This window comes from Saimiri boliviensis, chromosome 11 (assembly GCF_048565385.1).
Source record: "Saimiri boliviensis isolate mSaiBol1 chromosome 11, mSaiBol1.pri, whole genome shotgun sequence".
Classification (NCBI taxonomy): domain Eukaryota; kingdom Metazoa; phylum Chordata; class Mammalia; order Primates; family Cebidae; genus Saimiri; species Saimiri boliviensis.
In genome coordinates, this window is record NC_133459.1 from 37,881,513 (window position 1) to 37,902,239 (window position 20,727).

The following is a 20,727-nucleotide window of genomic DNA, read 5'->3' on the forward strand; positions in this document are numbered from 1 at the left end:
ACATAGTATGTAATCGTAGCTTGTTTTTTAATTAGGATTCATAACAACAGTATGATTGATTTTATTATAAAATACACTAACATAACTTAGCATTTTAGCCATTTGTAAGGGTAAGTTTCGTGGCAGCAAGTACATTCACTTTATTGTTGTGCGGCCATCACTATTATCCATCTCCAGAATATTTTTATCTTCTCAAACTGAAATTCTAAACCCATTAAACAATAATTCACCTTCCCCCTCCCTAGCTACTGGCAACCACGATTCTACTTTCTGTTTCTATGCATTTGACTACTCTATGTACCTTATATAAGTGGAATCATAGAATATTTGTCCTTTTGTGTCTGGCTTATTTCATGTAGCATAATGTCCTCAAGGTTCATTCATGCTATAGCATGTGCCAGAATTTCCTTCCTTTTTAAGGCTAAATAATATTCCATTTATATATATATACCATATTTTATTTTATTTTATTTTATTTTATTTTATTTTATTTTTTTTTGAGGAGGAGTTTCGCTCATGTTACCCAGGCTGGAGTGCAATGGCACGATCTCGGCTCACCGCAACCTCCACCTCCTGGGTTCAGGCAATTCTCCTGCCTCAGCCTCCTGAGTAGCTGGGATTACAGGCACGAGCCACCATGCCCAGCTAGTTTTTTGTATTTTTAGTAGAGACGGGGTTTCACTATGTTGACGAGGATGGTCTCGATCTCTTGACCTTGTGATCCACCCACCTCGGCCTCCCAAAGTGCTGGGATTACAGGCTTGAGCCACCACGCCCGGCCTATATACCATATTTTATTTATCCATTCATCTGTTGATGGATACTTGGCTTGCTAATAATATGATTATTTTAATTTATTTTTTATTATATTTATTTATTTATTTTGACAAAGTCTTGCTCTGTCACCTAGGCTGGAGTGCAGTGGTGCGATCTCTGCTCACTGCAGCCTCTGCCTCCTAAGTTCAAAATAGTCAGGTTCAAATCTCTCCTGGGATTACAGGTGCTGCCCAGCACACCTGACTAATTTTTGTGTTTTTTTTTTTTTTTTCAGTAGAGACAGGGTTTCACCATGTTGGCCAGGCTGGTCTCAAACTCCTGACCTCATGATCTACCCATCTCGCCTTCCTGAGTGCTGGGATTACAGGCCTGAGCCACCATACCTGGCCAGATTATTATTATTATTATTATTATTATTATTATTATTATTTTGAGACAGAGTTTCGCTCTTGTTGCCCAGGCTGGAGTGCAATGGCGCGATCTTGGCTCACCACAACCTCCGCCTCCTGGGTTCAGGCAATTCTCCTGCCTCAGCCTCCTGAGTAGCTGGGATTACAGGCACACGCCACCATGCCCAGCTAATTTTTAGTATTTTTAGTAGAGACGGGGTTTCACCATGTTGACCAGGATGGTCTCGATCTCTTGACCTCGTGATCCACCCGCCTCGGCCTCCCAAAGTGCTGGGATTACAGGCTTGAGCCACCGCGCCCGGCCAGATTATTTTTAATAGTAATATGTTGTTTCTCTAAGGTTTATTCAAAGGCTTCAAAGCTGGGGATAGGAAGGTGAAGTAGAACAATATCCTTGTTTGTGTGTTGACTTTGTCTCTCTGGTTTTTGCTTCTGGACCTATTTTGATAGGAGTCTGATGAATGATGGACCTACTTAATCCCATACAGAGGGTCCAGACCTGCCAGAATTCTAGGGGAAAAAAAATGCCTCGTAGCCTAATTTTTCTCAGTGCTAAACTACTCTGTGTGCTTACAGTTTGTTAGTCTTGCTTCTTTCTCTCTCTCTCCTTTACACCTACTGTGAATGGGATTCTTGGAGTGGTGACATGTCTTATCTAGACTGTTAGATTGTTTTGCATAGGTCAGGGGCTGAGAGGGAATTGCTGTATGGCTGAGGGGTGATGAGTACAGTGAACGGCCAACTGTGTGCCAACCTGGCTTTCCAGGGCAGTATTTTTAGGATATATGTACCTACGTGTGTGCGTACCTATGTGTGTGCATACCCATGTCTACACACATACGTACATATGTACACACGCACAAATATCCCATTATTGACACTTGACACAGTAAAGGAGCTACATGTTCTTCTCTGGGTTCCCCTCAACGCAGCCCACCACCAGAATGCATGCATTGGAAACATGTCCAGGATGACGTGAGAGGTCTCCAAAGAGTTCCAAGTATAAAGAGCCTTAGCAGAAGGGCCTTGATAGCTTAGACAGGCTCTTACAATGTCTGCCAAAATTCTGAAGAAAGACACTATCCAGCTATGGTTTTTCTGCTGGATGATTTTTCCAGGTTAGACCTGAAAAAGTCCAAGAGCCTAGCTTCTGTGTCCTGTGTTTATGGGTGGAGGGTGAGAAGGAGAGGCAGTCCCTCCAAACTCTTATATCTTCAACTGTGGATTCTCCTGTTTGTTTATAGGGTATAAGGGGTGGTTTATACTGGTTTGTCCTCAGTTCGTTCTCTGTGCCTGAGAGGACTGCAGTGTCACGGGGATTTTTTGCCCAGTTGTGTCATGGACGTAGAGACACATTACCTCAGTGTACTCCCCTATGCAAATTGGCCTACCCTCATATTGCCTGCTTTTGTACCTCCAGTTCTTAGACACCAATTCTTTCAAAAGCTACTCAGGATGATTTTATGCTGTCAGCATAATAAAAGTGAATTGAATTGTTTGTATATGAAATTAATAAAGATCATAGTATTAGTCAACTAAGATTATATATATACATGTGACTAAAGAAAAACGATTTTTTTTTTTTTTGAGATGGAGTTTTACTCATGTTACCCAGGCTGTAGTGCAATGGCGTGATCTCGGCTCACCGCAACCTCTGCCTCCTGGGTTCAGGCAATTCTCCTGCCTCAGCCTCCTGAGAAAAACGAATTTTTTAAAAAAAATCTATTTTAGAGAAACATGAAACATGAACGACAGTAGGGGGCACTTGTATGACAGTGGATTAAAGACAAGCATGAGAGTGTTCAGTTTGAAATGTGAACTTTTACTTGTTTCTTGGAAGTTCATGTTTTTTCCTCATGCGACTTTCTGTAAAACTCATGGTTGGATTTTAAATATAAAATATTTGACATGACCGAGTTATATTTATTTTTTGTTAACTAAAAATAGACGTCTTTCAAAGTTTGTTACATTTATTTTATTTTTTTTGAGAGAGTCTCGCTCTGTTGTCCAGGCTGGAATCTTGATTTACTGCAACCTCTGCCTCCCAGGTTCAAGAGATTCTCATACCTCAGCCTCCTGAATAGCTGCAATTACAGATACATACCACCACACCTTGCTAATTTTTTTATTTTATTTTATTTTATTTTTATTTTATTTTTTATTTTTTTTTTGTGAGATGGAGTTTCGCTCTTGTTACCCAGGCTGGAGTGCAATGGCGCGATCTCGGCTCACCGCAACCTCCGCCTCCTGGGTTCAGGCAATTCTCCTGCCTCAGCCTCCTGAGTAGCTGGGATTACAGGCACACGCCACCATGCCCAGCTAACTTTTGTATTTTTAGTAGAGACGGGGTTTCACCATGTTGACCAGGATGGTCTGATCTCTTGACCTCGTGATCCGCCCGCCTCGGCCTCCCAAAGTGCTGGGATTACAGGCTTGAGCCACCGCGCCCGGCTAATTTTTTTATTTTTAGTAGAGACAGGGTTTTGTCATGTTGGCCAGGCTGGTCTCAAACTTCTGGCCTCAAGTGATCTATGTGCCTTGGCCTCCCAAAGTGTTGGGATTACAGGCATGAGCCACCATACTTAGCCTTATTTTATTTTTCTAAAGATAGGCTCTTGCTCTGTCGCACAGGCTGGAGTGAAGTGGCACAACCATAGCTCACTGTAATGTCTGTCTCCCAGGCTCAATGGATCCTGCCACATCAGTTTCCCAAGTAACTGAGACTATAGGCGAGTGTTACACACCTGGCTGATTTGTAAATTTTATATAGAGATGAGGTCTCATTATATTGCTCAGGCTGGTCTCAAACTCCTGTGATCAAGCCATCCTTCTGCCCTGGCCTCCTAAAGAGCTGAGATTACAGGCATGAGCCATTGTGCCCCAATATTTTTTTTAACCTTTGGATGCTTTTTGGCAAGCAAGTAAGAATTTCTAGATTAAAAGTATTGCATTATCTCATTCAATTATGTGAACATATAAAACTTTTTAAAAAATGTCTGAAACAGTCTATTGGTAAAGTTTTAATTTCTATATCAACAAATTTGTACTGTTCTGGATTATGTGATACCTGTTACTCAAGGATCTTGTTGAAATACTTTCTTGTACAAAACAGTGAATCAAAACGAAACAAAATGAGTGTACTTCATATTGTATTTGAGTAGAGGTCCTAACAAACACTTGAAAAATTACTGGTGTTAGATGAACACAGTTTTCTCTCATTTCAGTAATGATACTGAAAAATTTTAAAGGCCAAATAATTTTTTTTTTTTTCTTTTTTTTTTGGGAGACAGAGTCTTGTTCTGTCACCCAGGCTGGAGTGCAATGGCTTAATCTCAGCTAACTCCAACCTCTGCCTCCCAGATTCAAGTGATTCTCCTGCCTCAGCCTCCTGAGTAGCCGAGATTATAGGCATGTGCCACCATGCCCAGCTAATTTTTGTATTTTTAATGGAGTTTCACCACGTTGACCAGGCTGGTCTCGAGCTCCTGACCTCAGGTGATCCGCCCACCTTGGCCTCCCAAAGTGCTGGGATTACGTGCCCAGCCCAAGGCCAAATAATTTTTATGAGCTATCTTGAGAACCTTTGGTGAGGAGTAACAGTATCATTTTCAAATTGCCCTCTGCACAAACTACATAATTTTGGGTACTCTGTGTTCCGTGTGTATGATAAAGCTGGCTATTAATCACTCTGGAATACAAGGCATGCTGAGTACTTCAAATTCACAGATAACTACGGATATTCCATGTTCCATGCATATGATATAGCTGTCTCTTAATCACCATGTGAATATGGAATACAAGGTGAGCTCGATACTTCAAACTCACAGATAACTGCTAAAACTAATTTTAATCAACTGTCTCATCATTTATCCCTACTTGAATTACCAAAGATGCTTGCTTATGGAGGGAAATTGAACAGGTTTTTTTTTTTCGCTTGTTTACTCTTGACCTTTTAAAAAAGGTTATCTGCTACTTTTTTTTTTTTTTTTTTTTGAGACAGTCTCGTTCTGTTCCTGCAACCTCTGCCTCCCAGGTTCAAGCAATTCTCCTGCCTCAGCTTCCCATGTAACTGGGATTACAGGTGCCCCCACTACACCCGTTAATTTTTGTATTTTTAGTAGAGATGAGGTTTCACTATGTTGGCCAGGCTGGTCTCAGACTCCTGACCTCAAGTGATCCGCCTGTCTCAGTCTCCCAAATCTGCTGCTGTTCTTTATATTCCAGCTAAAATGAACAGTTAGTGCTTTCTGTTTTTTTCTTTTTTTCTAGCTTTTCTGCCTTTGCTCATGCTGTTTCCTGTGCCTGCATTTTCCTTTAATTTCTACATTATGTTTGATCCTTACCTGTCCATCTCAGATGTTACTTTTTGTGGATCCTTTCCTGATTACCTCAGAAGTCATATCATCTTCCTGAACTGACACAATATTATTGAAAGAAATGCACTTAAAATTAACAGTAATAACTGACAACATAGTCTGTTACAAAATGTTTTTGCACATAATAGCTCATTTGAATCTCATAGATTTTGTTTATTACTCCTATTTTACTGAGGAAACTGAGGCTTAAGGGGATTAAGTGACTTGCCTGAGGTTACCCATAGTTAGAACTAAATCTTTTTTTTTTTTTTTTTTAATTTTTTTTTAGAGACCAGGTCTTGCTGTTGCTTAGGCCATGGTACAACCATGGCTCATTGCAGCCTCAAACTCCTGGGCTCAAGAGATTGTCCCACCGCAGCCTTCTGAGTAGCTGGGACTATAGGTGTGTGCCACTACACCCAGCAAAATTGTTTTTTTTTTTTTTTTTTTTTTTGAGACCGAGTTTTGCTCTTGTTACCCAGGCTGGAGTGCAATGGCGCAATCTCGGCTCACCGCAACCTCCGCCTCCTGGGCTCAGGCAATTCTCCTGCCTCAGCCTCCTAAGTAGCTGGGATTACAGGCACGCGCCACCACGCCCAGCTAGTTTTTTGTATTTTTAGTAGAGACGGGGTTTCACTATGTTGACCAGGATGGTCTCGATCTCTCGACCTCGTGATCCACCCGCCTCAGCCTCCCAAAGTGCTGGGATTACAGGCTTGAGCCACCGCGCCCGGCTCACCCAGCAAAATTTTTGTGTTTTTTTTAGAGATGGGTCTCACTATGTTGCCCAGGCTGGTCTTAAACTCCTGACCTCAAATGATCCTTCTGCCTTGGTCCTCCAAAGTGCTGGGATTACAGGCGTGAGTCACCATACCCAGCATAAATTTAAGTCTTATGACCTCAAATGCCATGTTCTTTCCATCAAACAGTGCATGTTCTTTCTATCAAACAGTGCTATCTTATGATTCTTATCACTTGCTAATATGTGTTATAGTTACTTTTGTAAATGTCATATCTGGTCCACTACTTTGTGCTGTCCTTAGATGAAGAGTTAATGCCTTATTCTTTGTCTCTGATACTCTATAGCACAGAGTATTGTGTATAAAAAGGCTTCAATAAACATTGCTGAAAGACTGATAAGTTCAAGAAATGTTGATGAATGTATGTGCCTAGCACTGTGCCTGGCACATAGATGCCTAATAAATATTTATTGAATTTAATTGTGAAATGGATCAAAGATCGAGTTAATAAGAGCTTATAGGGCACTTAATAAGTGCCAGGTGGCCAGGCATGGTGGCTTATGCTTGTGATCCCAGCACTTTGGGAGGCCAAGGTGGGCAGATCACGAGGTCAGGAGATTGAGACTATCCTGGCCAACATGGTGGAACCCCGTCTCTACTAAAAATGCAAAAACTAGCAGGATGTGGTGGCGCATGCCTATAATCCCAGCTACTCAGGAGGCTGAGGCAGAAGGATTGCTTGAACCCAGGAGGCAGAGGTTGCAGTGAGCCAAGATTGTACCACTGCACTCCAGCCTGGGTGATAGAGTAAATTCCATCTCAATAAAAAAAAAAAAAAAGAAAGAAAGGGAAAAAAAAGGGTGCCATGCACTGTTACAAATGCTTTATGTCAAATTAACTAATTTAATCCTCATGACTTATCTCGATTTTACACTTGATGAAACTGAAGAACAGGAGAGCATAGTGACTTGCCCAGGGACACATAGCTGGTAAGCAGCAGAGTTAGGTTTCATAATTTGGCTCTAGAATTGTCATGTACTCAAACATTATGCTACAGTCAGTTGTTCAGAATATTTTTACACTATTAAGTTCCTCCTGAATGCCTGTCTGTCTTGTGTGTAGCTCAAAGAACAAAAAGCAGAAGCAGCATAACTTGTTGAATATACTCTTGAGCCTGCGTCAGAATCACCTGGAAGGCATGTTAAAACACAGATTGCTGGGTCCCACCCTCAGTTCTGATTCAGTAGGTCTGGGGTGGGGCTTGAGAAATTGTATTTCTAACAAGTTCCCAGGAGATGCTGATGCAGCTGGTCTGGGGACCACTTGGTGTAGTGTGTAGGTGTTAAGAGCATTGACTCAAGCTGCTGAGGTTTGAATCTCAGCTTTGCCATTTATTAACTGTACTTGGGCAAGTTATTGAACCTTTCTGTGCTTCAGTTATCTGTAAAGTGTTTTACTGAGACAACATATATCATAAAATTCTTACGGAGATTGAAATATGTGTAAAGTGTTTCAAATGGTGTTTGGCTCGTAGTAAGCATACAGTCTTAGCTACAGTAATGGGGATAAGACATGTTTCTTGCCTTGTAGATTTTAGACTCTAGTTATTATACTTTTTTCTTTTATTTTGAGACAGAGTCTCACTCTGTCGCCCAGGCTGGAGTGCAGTGGTGTGATCTTGGCTCACTGCTACCTCCACCTCTTGGGTTCAGGTGATTCTTCTGCCTCAGCTTCCTGACTAGCTGGGACTACAGGCGCGTGCCACCATACCCACTAATTTTTTTATTTTTATTTTTGGTAGAGATGGGGTTTCACTGTCTTGGCCAGGCTGGTCTTGAACTCCTGATCTCATGATCCACCTGCCTTAGCCTCCCAAAGTGCTGGGATTACAGGCGTGAACCACTGTGCCCAGTCTATACTTAAATCTAATAAATAATTTTAAAAAGTACAAAATTAGGTATTAGTTTACATGGTTCTGACTCTACCTTAGATTTGGAAAGATGAAAAGTGTGTATCTTGGGGGATAGGGTGGATAATGGGGGACCAGGAGGAAGAAAGGTACAAATGTATTAGCTCATTTGAACCTTGAAGATAAATTCTATTATCTTCTAGTCCCTTTGTACCTTTGTCAGAATTTGGAAAGATTAGAATTGCCAGTGGTTTTGGTTTTATTACCTGAGAACTTGAGAGCAATAGAGGGAAGTGCCTGTGCTCTTCTGTTTGCCAAAGAGATAACTGACTCCTTTTCCCATTTCTCTGTCTTAGAGCTGGTATCTGGTCTGCAGGCAGTTCTGACAGCATTTGCTTTTTGTGTGGGGGACAATGGCTAAGGAAGTGGTTTGCTACTGGCTTCTGAAGTTGGACTCTACAGCCTTTATCCTCCACAGCTGCCTCACATAGTTTTGATTCTTGCTGAGAAAGGCAGTTGTTAGGTTTGGAAATCTTCAGATTCCAGACCAGCTGGACAGCTGAGCCTCTGGTAGCTATTTCTCAAACTGCCAGCCTCCTGTTCCCTCATCTCCCTGGGCCCCTTCTTTTTTGCTTTGAAGCAATATCCTATATTTAGTGAACTAACCAATTTGAGGTTAGAGGAAATTCGATGGGGGAGTCTCTCCCACCTTAAAATTCTGGATGGGTGGAGAATTTGGGCCCAGGAACAAGATGTATCCTGTTAAAAAAAATTTAACACCTTCTTCATCAAGCATACTCCAAATGACAGCTTACAGTGTTATGAATGTACCTCTAGCTCATGGGTAAAGAGCAGTGTTTATTTTTGGGTGTTCTGAAGAAAATATTTAGGGGAAGGAATGGGGAGAAGTTCGTCAGCTCCATTTATGGTTGAGCAATGCTTGGTATTCTACAGAAGGAACCACATGGACAGTGTAAGAGAGTTTAGCATTCTGATTGTTCACCTCTTGCTCCTTCTGTTCTGATGGCTAATTAGGGACACCTCATTAGCTATCAGAGTGGAACAAGTATTTACCAGGCTGACATGAGCCTCAGCCCTGCATCCTTCATCTTCTGCTTTCCCAGCCTGCTGAGTCACCACCTAGGAATGGCAGTAGCCAGGTTACCACCTGGAACACCTGGAGCACTCTTGGCATAATGCACTGTTGACTGGTCTTGGTCTCCTAGGCACAGCTTGGGCCTCTCCAGGCCTGTTGGAGTGATAGGCTGGGTCTTAGCTCTCCTTCCGGCTTGTTTCACAAGGCACTGACCTACTTTTCAGGGACAATTAAGTGTTTGTGAGCAAAAGAAGGTGGTGTCCTGAGTGAAGGTGAACCAGAGCTGCATTAAACAAACATTCGGAGTTACTTTTTCCATCTTACACAGGAGGGCCCATCTCAGTCCAAATGGAATGGCAGACCAGCCTGATTGTGGGGGCCACATTTCAGATACTTATCAAGATAGCCAACTAACCCTTGAATTTTTATTCTTTCTATCAATGTACCTTAATATCAGAAGTTACTTTTCATAAGCATCGTACCCCTTGTCTCTGAGTGATAGGAAAAGGTTTGGAAGGAAGTTGGGATTCTTAGAGTGAATCATTGATACAATGATACAAGCTAGCTTTTTTTTTTTGAGACAGAGTTTCGCTCTTGTTACCCAGGCTGGAGTGCAATGGCTCGATCTCGGCTCACCACAACCTCCGCCTCCTGGGTTCAAGCAATTCTCCTGCCTCAGCCTCCTGAGTAGCTGGGATTACAGGCATGCGCCACCATGCCCAGCTAATTTTTAGTATTTTTAGTAGAGACGGGGTTTTACCATGTTGACCAGGATGGTCTTGATCTCTCGACCTCGTGATCCACCCGCCTCGGCCTCCCAAAGTGCTGGGATTACAGGCTTGAGCCACCGCGCCTGGCCACAAGCTAGCTTTTCATACACCTTTTGGTGTATCAAAGATACACTTTTTGGTGGCAACGTCTGATTCATTTTTAACATCTTAGAGAGGACTGGAATCTCTTTTTCTTTTTGTATCAGGCCAGGTTAATAGGATAGATGGGAGGCCAGATATTTAGAGAACGAGCAAGTGGCTTGTTTAGGTTTTCCTGTCCTTGTGAGGTGAGGGCTCAAGGATTAGATTCATTCTTTCCGTTTGCAGTGAAAGGAAGTAAACTCACTTTCCCATCCTCATCCTGGAGGTTACTTAGGTTATTTGCAGATTCCAACTTCTGTCTCTCTATTGAATACCCTTATGTTCAGATTGCCCTGGCTGTTGCACCTTACCACTGGGGGAAAGATCCAAGGCTCTGTCTGGGAAGGACAGTGACACTTGTCCTTCATTGGCTAGTTCCAAGACCCTGAGGGAATTGCCAAGCCAGCAATTAGGTAATTTTTTTAAAAATAGAGTCTTTCTTTGTTGCCCAGGCTGGAATGCAATGGTGTGATTTCCGCTCACTGCAGCCTCAGCCTCCTGAGTAGCTGGGCCTGGTGGCATGCAGTACAGGTGTGTGCTGCCATGCCCAGCTAATTTTTGTATTTTTAGTAGAGGCGGGGTTTCACCATGTTGACAAGGCTGGACTTGAACTCCTGACCTCAGGTGATCTGCCTGCCTCAGCCTCCCAAAGTGCTGGAATTACAGGTGTGAGCCACCATGCCCAGCCTAACTTTTTCTTTTTTTTTGAGTTGGAGTCTCGCTCTGGTGCCTAGGCTGGAGTGCAGTGGTGCGATCTTGGGCCACTGCAACCTCTGCCTTCCGGGTTTAAGCAGTTCTCCTGCCTCAGCCTCCTGAGTAGCTGGGATTACAGGTGTGTGCCACCACACCCAGCTAATTTTTATATTTTTAGTAGAGACGGGGTTTTACCATGTTGGTCATGCTGGTCTTGAACTCCTGACCTTGTGATCCGCCTACCTCAGTCTCCCAGAGTGCTGGGATTACAGGTGTGAGCCACTACGCTTGGCCAATATTAACATTATTTTATATGTATTTTGCTGTTAATTTTTCTTAAATACTCAGACATATTATGGGAGTGGGGCACGGAAAACAAAAGATATTAAGTGACAATCCCTTTCACAGCTATGTTCTTTGTTTCCCTCAGGATTTTTGAAGAATGGTCAATACCTGTCCTTTAGCTTCCAACTCTCTCTGCTATACTGAAATTGCAGTTGTCAAGGTCACCAGCCACTTCCTAATTGCCAAATCCAATGGTAATTTTTCAGCTCTAATCTTACTTGACCTTTTTCTGGTACTTGACACTTGGAAGCATTCCATTCTCCTTGAAAGTTTCTCCTTCCCTAACCTTTTGTGATTTTATCTTCTCCTGATTTTCTTTCTTTCTCATTTGCATATTTATCTTCCTTTGTTGACCTTTAAAGGTACTTTCTAGGATTTTTGTCCTTGGCGTTCTATATGGTTTTCTTAAGTGATCATATTTTTTATTTTCATTTTTTATTATTTCTTTTTCTTTTCCTTTTTTTGAGATGAAGTCCTGTTCTCGTCGCCCAGGCTGGAGTGCAATGGTGCAATCTTGGCTCACTGCAACTTCCACCTCCCAGGTTCAAGTGATTTTCTTCTGCCTCAGCCTCCCAAGTAGCTGGGATTACAGGTGCTCGCGACCACGCCCGGCCAATTTTTATATTTTTAGTAGAGACAGGGTTTCACCGTGTTGGCCAGGCTGGTCTGGAACTCCTGGGCTCAAGCAATCCTCCTACCTTGGTTCTGAAAGTGGGGGGATTACAGGAGTGAGCCACTGTGTGTATTGCCATTCTTGTCTTTCTTTCTTTTTTTTGAAACTTAGTGTCACTCTGTTGTCCAGGCTGGAGTGCAGTGGCACAGTCTCGGCTCACTGCAACTTCCACCTCCCAGGTTTAAGCGATTCTCCTGCCTTAACTTCCTGAGTAGCCAGGACTACAGGTGTGAGCCACCATGCCCAGCTAATTTTTGTATTATTAGTAGAGAGAGGGTTTCACCATATTGGCTAGGCTGGTCTCAAACTCCTGACCTTGTGATCCATCTGCCTCTGCCTCCCAAAGTGCTGGCATTACAGGTGTGAGCCACTGCGCCTGGCCCAGCTTGTCTTTTACACTTTTATTTTTTTATTTTTATTTTATTTTTTGAGACGGAGTCTCACTTTGTCATCCAGGCTGCTGTGAAGCGGTGCAATCTCAGCTCACTGCAGCCTCCGCCTCCTAGGTTCAAGCGATTCTCCTCCCTCAGCTTCCCAGTAGATGTGGTTTCACCATGTTGCCCAGGCTGGTCTGGGACTCTTGACCTTAGGTGATCCACCCACCTCGCCTCCCAATGCACTAGGATTACAGGTGTGAGCCACTATGCCTGGCCTAAACTTTGATTTTTTGACTAGCATTCACATAATTGAATTTTCTTTTTCTTTCTTTCTTTTTTTTTTTTTTTTTTGAGATGGAGTTTCGCTCTTGTTACCCAGGCTGGAGTGCAATGGCACGATCTCGGCTCACTGCAACCTCCGCCTCCTGGGTTCAGGCAATTCTCCTGGCTCAGCCTCCTGAGTAGCTGGGATTACAGGCACGCGCCACCATGCCCAGCTAATGTTTTGTATTTTTAGTAGAGACGGGGTTTCACCTTGTTGACCAGGATGGTCTCGATCTCTTGACCTCGTGATCCACCCGCCTCTGCCTCCCAAACTGCTGGACTTTCTTTTTAAACATAGCCTCATTGTTAGCAAATGGCAGCTTTAGAGGAAAGTTCCATTATGTTATTTTTGGTGTCTGGAGTCTGACTTTTGAAAAATGTTTATTTTGCCTCCTTCGTCTGCTCAAAAGCAACAAAAGAATGCTACCAGAACTTTATCACAAACCTAGTGACTTAAACAAATTAAAAAAAGAAAAAAAAGGCAGTTTGTGGCCTGTGTTTCTGGAGACTTGTTTGATTTGCTGGCAGAACAACCCAGGTCAGTTGAGCCAGCAAGCACTTTTCTTCCACTAGGTTTTTCAGAATAACTAAATGTAGTTCTCCTAAGCAGGCACCAACCTTTAGCTGACTTAGTGGTGCAGCTGTATCCTCTGAGTCCAGATTGAGTTGATGAGAGAAACTATTCTTACGGGAGGTGGGAGGCTATTGACTTGACCTCTGTTACACCTGACTGTTTGAATATGCTTTTGTGGAAATAAATTTCCTACTCTTCTATCTCTCTGCTAGAAGTCTACAACCTTGTTCCAGTGGAAGGTGACTCTTAACTCTGATCTTTTCCTAGCTCTTCAGAATGCCTGGCAGTGAGGCTTTTAGGTTATTTTGGGATCTTATAAACTGAAAGGGGAAACTTAGTCTCAGGTGGGACTAGAATCTGAGGTCTTGTAGGTACAGATTTATCCTAAAAGCAAGTGTTTTTGCCTTCTCTCTCAATTGCTTAGTGCTTCTTGCCTCATTTGATCTTGTAGTATTACATAACCACCTTAAGGAGGAAAGGACTCAAAGTAGCCAACCATTTCTCTTTCGACCCACAGCCAAAAAGAAAAGGCTCAAATAAAGTGAGCTTATTCGAGGGTCTGTAGAGGGTCTGTAGCCTAAAGCATGGGCTCTTTTAAAACATCTTGTTGGGCCCTGTAGCATAGTTCTAATCCACATCAAGTAACTCCTCAGACCTGGGGTGGCCACAGGGGTGAGCAGAGCTCTTTGTACCCTTTTTGCCAGACCTACACTTAATTCCCGTTGAAGCCTCCTTTGGTCTTACTGGTTCAGCCCTTGCCTTCTAATTATAAGGCCTGACTTACTTTGTCTTCCTTTCTTCAGCCCTGCAGAGGCAGCTATGGCCCTGGGGACAGCCCTTTCTTCAGATGGCAAACTCCTTTTCTGTCCAGTAGACCAGAAGGACAAGGTATAATTCAACCCTTCTCTCCACCAGACACTGCCAGGGGGAGACAATGAAGAAAGTGATCTTTGTTCTCTGAATAGGCTCCTGAACCTGGCACCTGCTTTTGTTACTGGCTTCTTAAGTCACTAGAGACATTTTTGCTGTTTCCTGCCTTAGCAGCTGCTTTGTGATAGTAGTGGCAACTGGCTGTCAGGATGTCAGTTCTGTCTCAAAGAAAGTCAGTGTATTTATATGAGGAGAGTTACCTTTCCGGTCCTTAAACCGCTTGTCCTCAGGGTTTGTCTGAAGAGTGAGCAGTTGGAAGTCAGCTGTGCCCTTAGTTTGATGACTCCGTGACCCTCATCTTTGAATCTGAAGAGACACTGCCATTTCTACCATCCAAATACTGACCAGGCCTGATCCTGCTCAGCTTCCCAAGATCAGACGAGATCAGGCATGTTCAGGGTGGTATGACTATGGATGAAACACTGCCATTTTTTTTGTACTGCTCTCCCTCTGATGAGACTCTGAGTTCTGGGTTCTATCTAGCCCCTAGGTCAGTGCCTTGTACCTGGTAAGCATTCAACAAATCTATACAGGATGAATGATTGAATGAATTCCTTGATCTGGCTGTCCAGGTTTAGTTTCACTGACACTGAAATGTGGGTGCTCTATGGGAAGAGGATCTTTGTTTTTAGGAGCAAGATTGCTTCAAAGGAATTACGGAAGTTGTTGATTTCTAGGGGGTTTTGGGAGAACTATGGGAACTCTAAGATAGCACTTGTTCTCTCCTCATTGTTCTACATCTTTCTCCTCGATTTTAAGTCTCTGCTGATGAATTTGCCCTGTTTCAGGAGCAGTATCCTGAACCTGACTCATCTGGACTCTCTCTTTGAGCAGGGTAAGGGATTTTTTTTTAAACGGCTTCCTGTCACTGTAGATTGAGAAGCCCTCAGGACTACATTTCATGCACTGTAGACTGGACTTCCTGATCTGGCTGCATTCAGTCAAGTTCCACTCGTCTCTTAGGTGTCTGTGCCTTTGTGAGGGCTGTTGGATACAGAAGGGCTTTTTTATTTTTCCCCTTTGTCAGCAGCTGGCCAGAGAATGCCTATTAGCCTGCCAAATTCTAAGTCTTTCACGTTTGTCTGCCTGTGTCTGGAACTTAGGGCAGAATCTCTTACCACCTGAGGTTACGTCTCACTATTTGCCTTTGTGAGATCCATTGGATGATAAAAGAGAATAGCCATGAAGGGCATACAGAGGTATTGAACTGTGGTTCTTTAAAATGCTGTGATTCTGTGGAAAGATCCCTGGTCTCTGAGAATACAACGGAAGCCAGACCATTGCACCACCACCCTCCTTTTCCAAGAGCCTCTTTGGAACCATCACTCATTCCATAGTTCCAAACATCCTTGTTTTTGTTTAATTTTTATCTGATAAATGTTATTAAACAATTTTAATGATGAAACACACAGAGGAAATGATAAACCAGCATGTGTTTTCTTTTAAATGCACTTAATTTAAGTGATTAAGTCAGTTGTTTCTGCTGTTAGATTGCTGTTGTCTAGTCTGCTTTCTTTCTTTTAGTGGGAGGAGTCTCTGAATAGACTTTTACAGAAAAAGCAAGAGGGACTAGCTCTTCTCTGGCTGATTGATCATTCCTTTGCATCTTACTCTTTTCAGCACTTAAATTCAGCTTATGACATATGTTAATTAGTTTCAAATCATGACACAGAAGAGATCTTGACTTCAGTTCAGGAGTTCTTTAGCTGAGGTCTATTTGATATTTCTCCACTTGGAAACAAAAGTTTGTATGTAGGTAAATATATGTCTTTTTCTAGGGAAAAGTATCCTTAGTTTTCATCAGATTCTCACTGGAGTTTATGACCTAAAAAAAGTTAAGACTTAGTATTTTATAAGAATTTGGGGACCTGGGATGGTGGCTTATGCCTGTAATTCCAGTACTTTGGGAGGCCTAGGCCAGATGGTCAGTTGAGCCCAGGAGTTCGAGACCAGCCTGGACAACATGGCGAGACACTGTCTCTATAACAAATACAAAAATTAGCCAGGCATAGTAGCATATGCCTGTAGTCCCAGCTACTTGGGGGGCTGAGGTGGGAGTATTGCTTGAGCCTAGGAGGTCAAGGCTGTGGTGAGCCAAGATTGTGCCACTGCATTCTAGCCTGGGTGATAGAGCAAGACCCTGTCTCAAAAACAACAAAAAAAGAATTTGGGGCTCCTGCATCATATAACTAGTTAGTGGCAAAGTTGAGATAGACTCTGAAATCCTGGATTGACTCTACAAGAGTCTATATTTGTCTTTTTTACTATATCCTGTGTAACATATGCTCTTTAAGCACTAAACTCCCTTTTAACCTGTTTATCTTGCTTATCAAATTGCCTTTTTTTTTTGAGATAGAGTTTTTTGCTCTTGTTGCTCAGGCTAGAGTGCAATGGCATGATCTTGCTTCACCTTCGCCTCCTGTGTTCAAGCAATTCTTCTGCCTCAGCCTACTGAGTAGCTGGGATTAAAGGCATGTACCACCACACCTGGCTGATTTTTTATGTTTTTAGTAGAGATGGGGTTTCTCCATGTTGGTCAGGCTGGTCTTGAACTCCCAACCTCAGGTGATCCACCTGTCTTGGCCTCCCAAAGTACAGGGATTACAGCCATGAGCCACCAAGCCCGGACTCAAGTTGCTTTTTGAGAAAATGAACCACATATTTGTGTTCCCTCATAACTCCTGATACTCACATTTGCACAAAGTAGTACCTTGTAAAAACTAGTGCCTTGGCCGGGCACGGTGGCTCAAACCTGTAATCCCAGCACTTTGGGTGGCCAAGGCAGGTGGATCATGAGGTCAAGAGATCGAGACCATCCTGGTCAACATGGTGAAACTCCGTCTCTACTAAAAATACAAAAAATTACCTGGGCATGGTGGCGCGTGCCTGTGATCCCAGCTACTCAGGAGGCTGAGGCAGGAGAATTGCCTGAACCCGGGAGGCGGAGGTTGTGGTGAGCCGAGATCGCGCCCTTGCACTCCAGCCTGGGTAACGAGCGAAACTCCACCTCAAAAAACAACAACAACAACAAAAAAAAAAACTAGTGCCTTTCTGGTTCTGTTGACTGACTAGTAGTATTGGAAGGCAGAAAAGCTTGGGTTGGTTATTACTTTCCCTTTCCTTTATCTCTTTATTTTCCTAAGTTGGGGTCTCACTCTGTCACCCAGGCTGGAGTGTAGTGGCACAACCACAGCTCACTGCAGCCTCAAATTCCTGGGCTGAAGTGATCCTCCCACCTCAGCCTCCCCAATAGCTGGGACTACAGGCATGGGATACCATACCTGGCTAACATTTTTAGTTTTTGTAGAGATGAGGTCTCACTGTATTGCCCAGGCTGGTCTCAAACTTCTGGGCTCAAGCAGTCAGCCCACCTTAGCCTCCCAAAGTGTTGGGATTGAAGGAGTGAGCCACCACATCCAGCCCCTTTCCATTATCTTAGCTGCTGTTACAATTATTTAGCTTGATCTTTTTTTTTAAATTTTTTTTCTTTATTTAGCCCGATATTTTTAAGTGGACATACTCTCTTTTCTGTTTTTGCAATGCTACTTACACCATTTCTCCACCTGCATCCAACCTGTATAACTGGGAGTTTTGCAGAGCGGTGTATTTGGTGTGCTGTGAACTCTTCCCTAGGTTACTCAGTAGCATCCTGTGAGCCAGGTTGTCTTAAAAACTTCAAATCTTGGTTGGGAGTCGGGTGGGTGTATCGCCCATATAAGGGATTGTTCAGGGATTTGACTCAGTTGATAGCTCCTCAGTTTCTAGTATGCCAAGGTTTTTGTGGTAAGATGAACAAGAATTTTTCAAGCTCAGATTTGAGGAACATAGCTTCTTGCCATGCTATCTCATTGGTGTGATGGGTGCCCTTTGGGCAGATTACTTAACCTCTGTTTTTGTTTTTGTTTTTTTTAATTTTTATTATTATTTTTTTTTGAGACCGAGTTTCGCTCTTGTTACCCAGGCTGGAGTGCAATGGCGCGGTCTCGGCTCACCGCAACCTCCGCCTCCTGGGTTCAGGCAATTCTCCTGCCTCAGCCTCCTAAGTAGCTGGGATTACAGGCAAGCGCCACCATGCCCAGCTAATTTTTTGTATTTTTAGTAGAGACGGGGTTTCAGCATGTTGACCAGGATGGTCTCGATCTCTTGACCTCATGATCCACCCGCCTCGGCCTCCCAAAGTGCTGGGATTACAGGCTTGAGCCACCGCGCCCGGCTTAATTTTTATTTTTTTGGAGGCAGGGTCTCACTTTGTCACCCAGGCTAGAATGCAGTGGTGTCATCTCAGCTCACTGCAGCCTCAACTTCCCAGGTTCAAGTGATCCTCCTGCCTCAGCCCTACAAGTAGCTGGGACTACAGGAGTGCACCACCACACCTGGCTAATTTTTTATAGTTTTCGTAGAGACAGGGTTTTGCCATATTGCTCAGGCTGAACCTCTGTTTTCTTATTTGATAATAAAAAGTTGCAATTATTTTCATAAAATACTTTCAAGATGAGTCTAATAATGCAAATGAGCCATTTTACAACAAACATGCTTACAACAAACATACTATAGAAATTTCAGGATATTCCCCCTCTGATTATAATATGGGTAGCTTATCATAAGAGCCTGTGACTATTGGAATGGTCATCTTTTTGAGGCCAATGGTAGAAAGAAATTTGCAGTAGTGACTGACACATTAAAGCAACCCCCAAACAAATCTGAGTGAAATAGTGTCTTGGAGTTGGGGACATGTGGGTGATATCTGGGCTGCACTTTTTCTCTGGTTATCTATGGAGAGGTTCTCCCTCCCTCAATGGTTGTGCTTATAGCATTTAGGGAATGAGCTTGATGGTTTCTGCTTCTTCCCTCCTCCTGCCTTGAACTACCTTGACATACAGTGTCTCCTTCTGTTGTGTGGCTGTATCCCAGTCTATAAACAGGACTGCTGTAAGGAGAGTGCAGTGTACTGTTTATTTTGTAAAACCTGTCTCGTTGCCATGTAATATTTGCTCAAGAGCTGCTGTTGTGGTGACATTCTTGTGGTGAGCAGGGCTCTTTAAAGATTTTGATCTCAAACGTTAAATAAGCCCCTGACTGGTGTCCTGAAAATCATTTAACCTTCTCTCCCTAGAGTTTAAGCAAGAGGAGCAGTAATCTTGTGGAGCTTGGCCTAGGGTCTAGAGATGAGGTGGCAGATGATAGGCAGGGACTCTTGTGGTCCCGTAGTTCTTTTGCACAAAGGAGGGGCTGGCCTCCCTTGGGGAGGTATTTCCGCTCACTGGAACAAATGCGGGCGCTCAAAAGGCTTTAATGTAATGAGACTTCTCTGGTGACGTCACTTGTAAATGTGGTCAAAGTCCAGTTCTTAGGGGCCAGTAGAAGCAGGAGTAGAGATCCGTCTGTTTGCATGCTTTCACTTCTCCACTGTCACTGTGCATGGTGCCTACTTTCAGCCAGTGAACCAGCACAGCTGGGCCCGGCATGAACGCCTACAAGTATCAGAAGTTCCTGGAGGGACTCAACAACCTTAGAGGTATTGTAAGGCTTCTAGCTCCTACCCTTTGTCCTTGCTGATTGTGTGAACGCTTATTATGGTGTATGTTGTATGGGGTCTGTAAAGCCCTCCTGCTCTGAGCCAGCCATTTTTTTTTTTATGTGTTTAGGCAATTAAACAGAGGTATACAGTTTGTAAATGCATTCCTAAGTGAGTAGGAGAGAATCCCCTCAGGTACTTCAGCAACAGCCTATTGTCTTGCTTGAATGGACAAATAAGAAATGTCCTCTGCATTCTTGAGCTCAGAGGGCTCAGGGCACTCCCTGTTTTCTTTGAGGTGCCCAGACAGTGTGGGTAGGGCCCTGCAGCCTCACCTAGGGTGTAGTTAGGTTTCTTGGGCCAGGTTTTCCAGTGTCTACAGTGAGTCAGAGTCCCATGTGGAGAGAACAGGAGTTGGGAGTGGGGAGGAGGGTAGAGGGAGGAATGCAGCTTGGTGATCTATAGATATAGCCTTTGTAAAGGGTAAATCCATGACTTCGAAGGAGGCAGCTTTTTTATTAAAGTAATATTTAAAGGAAATAGTGTTTTATCTGCATCATTGGCAAATTCTTCACTGATCAGACAGAAGACTGTACTCAGATGTGATGTAGGACTCTTTTTATGAATGAAATCTTTTTATATTCGCTTCTCTAATTAATAAGTGGTTTTATTTCCATCTGCAGAGAGGGGGGTGTTCAAACCATTTTTCTTTCATCAAAAGTTAGGATTCTGGACCCAGAGCAACCATGGGGTGTGGAGAGAGTGGGAGGAAGTAGAGGGAGAAAAGGAGTAAACTGGGTTCTTTTCAGGGATGAGGAAAGTGGCAGACAGGGTGTGGGCAGGAGATCTGTACTCCCCTCCTGCCAGGGTATATAGATACTTTACTTTCTTTCATTATCTGTTGAAGAACTCGGGTTCTAAGAAACATATATGGAGAGCTTTGTATGCTATAAAGGGATATATGGGCCAGGCATGGTGGCTCGCACTTGTAATCCCAACACTTTGGGAGGCTGAGGTGGGAGGATTGCTTGAGCCCAGGAGTTCTAGACCAGCCTGGGTAACAAAATGAGACCTCCATCTCTACAGAAATGTTAAAAA

The 20,727-nt window shown here is 43.3% G+C and overlaps 1 protein-coding gene across 2 annotated transcripts in view; it reads left to right on the top strand.

Moving 5' to 3' along the window:
* The window catches only part of LOC101042315 (microtubule actin crosslinking factor 1), a 393,287-nt gene that overhangs the window by 32,661 nt on the left and 339,899 nt on the right, over positions 1 to 20,727 (top strand). The window contains exon 1 of one of the 2 annotated variants that reach the window (XM_074380574.1): positions 18,339 to 19,629. The exons of the other annotated variant lie outside the window; for it this stretch is intronic. Coding sequence (XP_074236675.1) covers positions 19,578 to 19,629 — 52 coding nt within the window. The 5' untranslated portion in view covers positions 18,339 to 19,577. Of the gene's footprint in view, positions 1 to 18,338; positions 19,630 to 20,727 lie in introns of those variants that run through there. 2 annotated transcript variants of the gene reach the window in all.